We start from the raw sequence: 4626 nt of genomic DNA on the forward strand, positions 1-4626 counted from the left end.
AGAGTACTATCTAAAGACTGAAGGAACAGAGACATGCACTATCCCAGCAAATGCCACTTGGGTGGTAAGGAAAATACTGGCAGCAAGGACATACATCATACAGTGCTTAAGTTTGCAGGGTGATCTCGCAACTAAACTTCATGAAATGGTTGTTAACGACAAATTCAACATCAAGAAAGTCTATACTCAGTTTTTACCCCAATATCAAAAGGTACCATGGAAGAGCTTAGTACTCCAACAGAGCATTCATCCTCAGCATAAGTTCATTCTATGGCTAGCTATCAAAACAAAACTTGCTACAATAGATAGATTGTTAAAATTTAGTATTCATGCGCCCCAAACATGTATCTTTTGTGACTCACAGGTTGAAACACTAGACCACCTATATTTTGGTTGCAAAGTAACACATAGCTTGTGGCAAAAACTGTTGAAATGGCTCAGTATACAGAGAACTTTGGGTGGCTGGACAGAAGAGATTCAATGGGCCTCTAACTGGGCAAAAAAGAAGTCAGCAATGGGGGTTATTATCAGTTGTGTATTTGGGATGTTGGTTGCAATAATTTGGAGGGAAAGAAACCATCTTAGATTCCAAACAAGCATATTCAATGCTGAAAAGCTATTCAAGGAGATTGCAGTGCACATACACATCACTGGCAGACGAAAACCGAAATGGCAAGCTCTATTATTGCAGTTGAACAACGTCCCATAGCAGCTTGTATTGAATGATTGAATGATGTAATAGATAGGAAGTAGTAGCAAAACTATTTTTTGTTTTTATAATTCTGTGAGGCAAGAGGTCAGCTCAAGCCTGGTTTGTAAAAACTCACTTTGGTATAAATAAAAATTTCATTTATTATCAAAAAAAAAAAAATTATGCTTTGAAGATATAAATTTAAGTAAATACATTTTATTTAGCCATTTAATGTTAAGGGTAGTATTGGAAGAATATAATAAAATCCTCTTAGATTTCATTAGAGGGACAACTACATTAAAACAAATATTTAAAAAAAAATCAACTAAAATGAAACGGAGAGAGTACTTTATAAAAGAAAATCTTAAAAATCTAAAATATTTTTGAAAAATACTATTGTTAATTACCATTTTACTTATATTTTTAACTTTAAAACTATTAAATAAAATAAATATATTTTTAATTTTCATGATTAAACCTCCTTACTCCCTTCCATAAAAGATATTTTCGTCCTGACAGATCTGACTCAGTTTCTTTTTATATTCCCACCATTTCCTAAAGCTTCCTCCAACAATCACGGTGATTGGACTTCATCCCAAATCGGAAATACCAAAAGATGAGCTGCTGGTGGTCTGGAGCTATTGGTGCTGCTAAGGTAATTAATTTTCTCTCTGCAAAATCTCGCTTCAATCCAAGTCTTCATTTGGCCTTGAGAATATTTTTGGCATATAAATTGAAGTTAATTTGAAAATCATTAAAATCCTGTTTTCACCTTTTTCTCAATTTCACTTTTACTATATTTTTCCTTTTCAAATCATATCTTAATTTGTATATTATATAAAAATGACTCTATTTAAACTATATTTCATATTTGAATCATATTCTTTTTCTTTTAAAATTACATTCAAATAATAATATATTATTTGCAAAGATAACAGTTTAGTAAAATCTCAAAAAAATTATTTTTTTTTTCTCATTCGATATTCGGTGCTCGCATTGAAGCTCCGACTAATACGAATCGCGCGTTGTAGCGCTACAACGCTCCCAACAGAGTACCTTTTGTTAAGGATAGAACAGGAACACAATCATGTTGGTAAAAAAAAGATTCAGTTACTTTCAAGGTCTAATGGCTACTAGTTCTTCCTTCAATAATCTAATCTAAGTAATATGTAATTGCTAATCATCACGCAGAAAAAATTAGAAGATAATGTTCCACAAAATTATGAAAGCGTTGCTCTAATTGTCGGAGTCACTGGCATCGTCGGCAATAGCCTCGCTGAGATCCTCCCTCTGGCCGACACCCCCGGCGGTCCTTGGAAGGTCTACGGTGTTGCCCGCCGCCCTAGACCGTCGTGGAATGCCGACCACCCTATTGAGTATATTCAGTGTGATATATCGAAATCAGAAGATACCCAATCCAAACTCACTCTTCTCACTGATGTCACCCACGTTTACTATGTTTGTTGGGCAAATCGATCTACAGAGCTCGAAAACTGTGAAATCAACGGTAAAATGTTTCAAAATGTGCTCGATGCTATCATCCCAAATTGCCCCACTTTGTCTCATATCTGTTTGCAAACGGGTCGAAAGCACTATCATGGTTCATTTGAATTGTTCGGAATAGTAGCCCATGATACACCACATCATGAGGGTTTGCCCCGTTTACCCATACCCAATTTCTACTACACTCTTGAGGATATTTTGTTTGAAGAGGTGAAGAAAAAAGAAGGATTAACATGGTCAGTACATAGGCCTGGACTAATTTTTGGTTTTTCACCATACAGTTCGATGAACATTATTGCAAGTCTATGTGTTTATGCAGCTATATGTAAACACGAGGGTTTGCCATTGAGATTTCCAGGTTCTAAATCAGCGTGGGATGGGTATTCAGATTGTTCGGACGCAGATTTAATTGCCGAGCATCAAATTTGGGCATCGGTGGATCCAAACGCAAAGAATGAGGCATTTGATGTGAGCAATGGAGATGTGTTCAAGTGGAAACATTTGTGGAAGATTTTAGCTGAGGAATTTGAATTGGAAGTTGAGGAATTTCATGAAAGGAAGAAATGTACATTGGAGGAGATGATGAAGGACAAAGGACAAATTTGGGATGAGATTGTGAAGGAGAATGGATTGGTAGCAAGTAAATTGGAGGAGATTGGAGGTTGGTGGTTTGTTGATATTGCTTTGGGTGGAGAGGGTCCATTGGATACTATGAACAAGAGTAAGGAACATGGCTTTTTGGGTTTTAGGAACACCAAAAATGCCTTCATTTCTTGGATTTATAAGCTCAAAGCCTACAAAATTGTTCCTTAATTAGATTTGATTTGTCGTTTGGAATTTGTTATGTCCGAAATACTTAACGACTCTTTTGGTAGGATATTTAAGAATAATAAAGAATATGGTGTGTTAGTAATGTTGAGAATTTTTTTATTCAATGTTTGGTTTCAATTTTTGAAAAATTACATGCATTGCATAGTTTGAATAAAAATAAAATACTTGTTTAGAAAATACCTCCACAAATATGATTAAGGATGTGGAAAGTGTTTTTGAGCAACAATTATGTCTTTAATGATACTAATTTGTGCGTTGACACCCATCACATTATTAATATCATGAATTTTCTTGTAGTGATTATTTACACCTTAATATCAAATAGAGTATATAACTAAGGTCCGCGTTGATTAAAAATATGTATCAAATAAGATATTAGTGATACAAAAAGTTAATACATGCATTATTTTCAAATTCACTAGTGATACAAAAAGTTAATACGTGCATTATTTTCAAATTCACTCTGCAAACGTAGTGTTTAAGCTAAAGAAAGTGTTCACTCAATTGGTCAGATCCCTCACGTTCATTAGAAATTACATTGTTCGACATCTAACCAAGGCATTGAGACAAACTTCAATGAAGTATTCTGCGAATTCAGATAGCCTCAACGACTTGGAAAAAATGACATGATTGAGCAAACTTGTTTTAGGGGTTGAGTGTTAATAGATAAAAAATTCATAATGTGTAAGGCGATGAGAGTAAATTTAATGGGTGGTTATCAAACTTTGTATTTTTTACTCAAAAGTCAGTTTTTTTTTATTTTGTTACACAAAAGTCATTTAACTTTGCTCCATTTTATACAAAAGTCATTTTGATATAATCTGGTTAACACCCTACCTAAAATGTGAGATGAAATTAAAAAAAAATCCCTTGTGTTTGAGAGTAGGTTCAAAATAACCCCTCAAATATACTTTTGTGAAGTTTTGGTGCCTTAAGCTTACTATATGTGAGTGCATTTAATTTTCTTCAGATGCTTAACAAACTCTAATTGTTAAATTTTATAAAATTCTAAACAAAAGAATTTAATATTGAGTCACATTTAGAGGTTTATTATCTGCAATTTTTTTTTTTTGATTTATTACAGGATTTGAGGTAGCTTTCTAGATTAATTTATTTATTTGTAGAATAATTTTATAAACCTCTTCATAAATTTAATTTTTGAAAGTGGCAAAATAACCTTCTAGACCCTTGTACTGTGTCGGTTTTGTAAGTTGAATACTTCTACTTACATGTTTGTCATTTAGACCCCTGAACTCACTAAAAAACAACATTTTAAATCCTTTTTTTGTGAGTGTAACACACTCTCCCCACGTCAGTTGCCACGTTAGCCTCATTTGTCACGTCATTTAAAAAAATAAAAATTAAAAAAAATTTTAAAAATTTAAAAATAAAAAAAATTAAAAATTAAAAAAAGTATTACATTAAATTCCAAGTCATTTTTAAAATGCTAAATAACAAATTAAATATTAAAATTAATTTAATTAAATAAGAAAAATTTATAATTGTAGAAAAATTTTAATAATCATGTTTTATTTTTGCTCACAAATTAAACATCAAATTCATTCCAAATAATTAAAATTCTTCTCCAACTAATTTAAATT

General features: G+C 32.4%; 1 protein-coding gene across 1 annotated transcript; it reads left to right on the plus strand.

Annotated features, from left to right (window-relative positions):
* Nucleotides 1-1172: 1172 nt before the first annotated feature.
* On the plus strand, nucleotides 1173-3107 carry LOC124890083 ((S)-8-oxocitronellyl enol synthase ISY1-like). The gene is made up of 2 exons (XM_047401954.1): nucleotides 1173-1346; nucleotides 1883-3107. Exons 1-2 carry the CDS (start codon nucleotides 1308-1310, stop codon nucleotides 3005-3007), a joined length of 1164 nt encoding a protein of 387 aa, XP_047257910.1. The 5' UTR covers nucleotides 1173-1307; the 3' UTR covers nucleotides 3008-3107.
* Nucleotides 3108-4626: the final 1519 nt, after the last annotated feature.

Source organism: Capsicum annuum, unplaced genomic scaffold, assembly GCF_002878395.1.
Source record: "Capsicum annuum cultivar UCD-10X-F1 unplaced genomic scaffold, UCD10Xv1.1 ctg1183, whole genome shotgun sequence".
Classification (NCBI taxonomy): domain Eukaryota; kingdom Viridiplantae; phylum Streptophyta; class Magnoliopsida; order Solanales; family Solanaceae; genus Capsicum; species Capsicum annuum.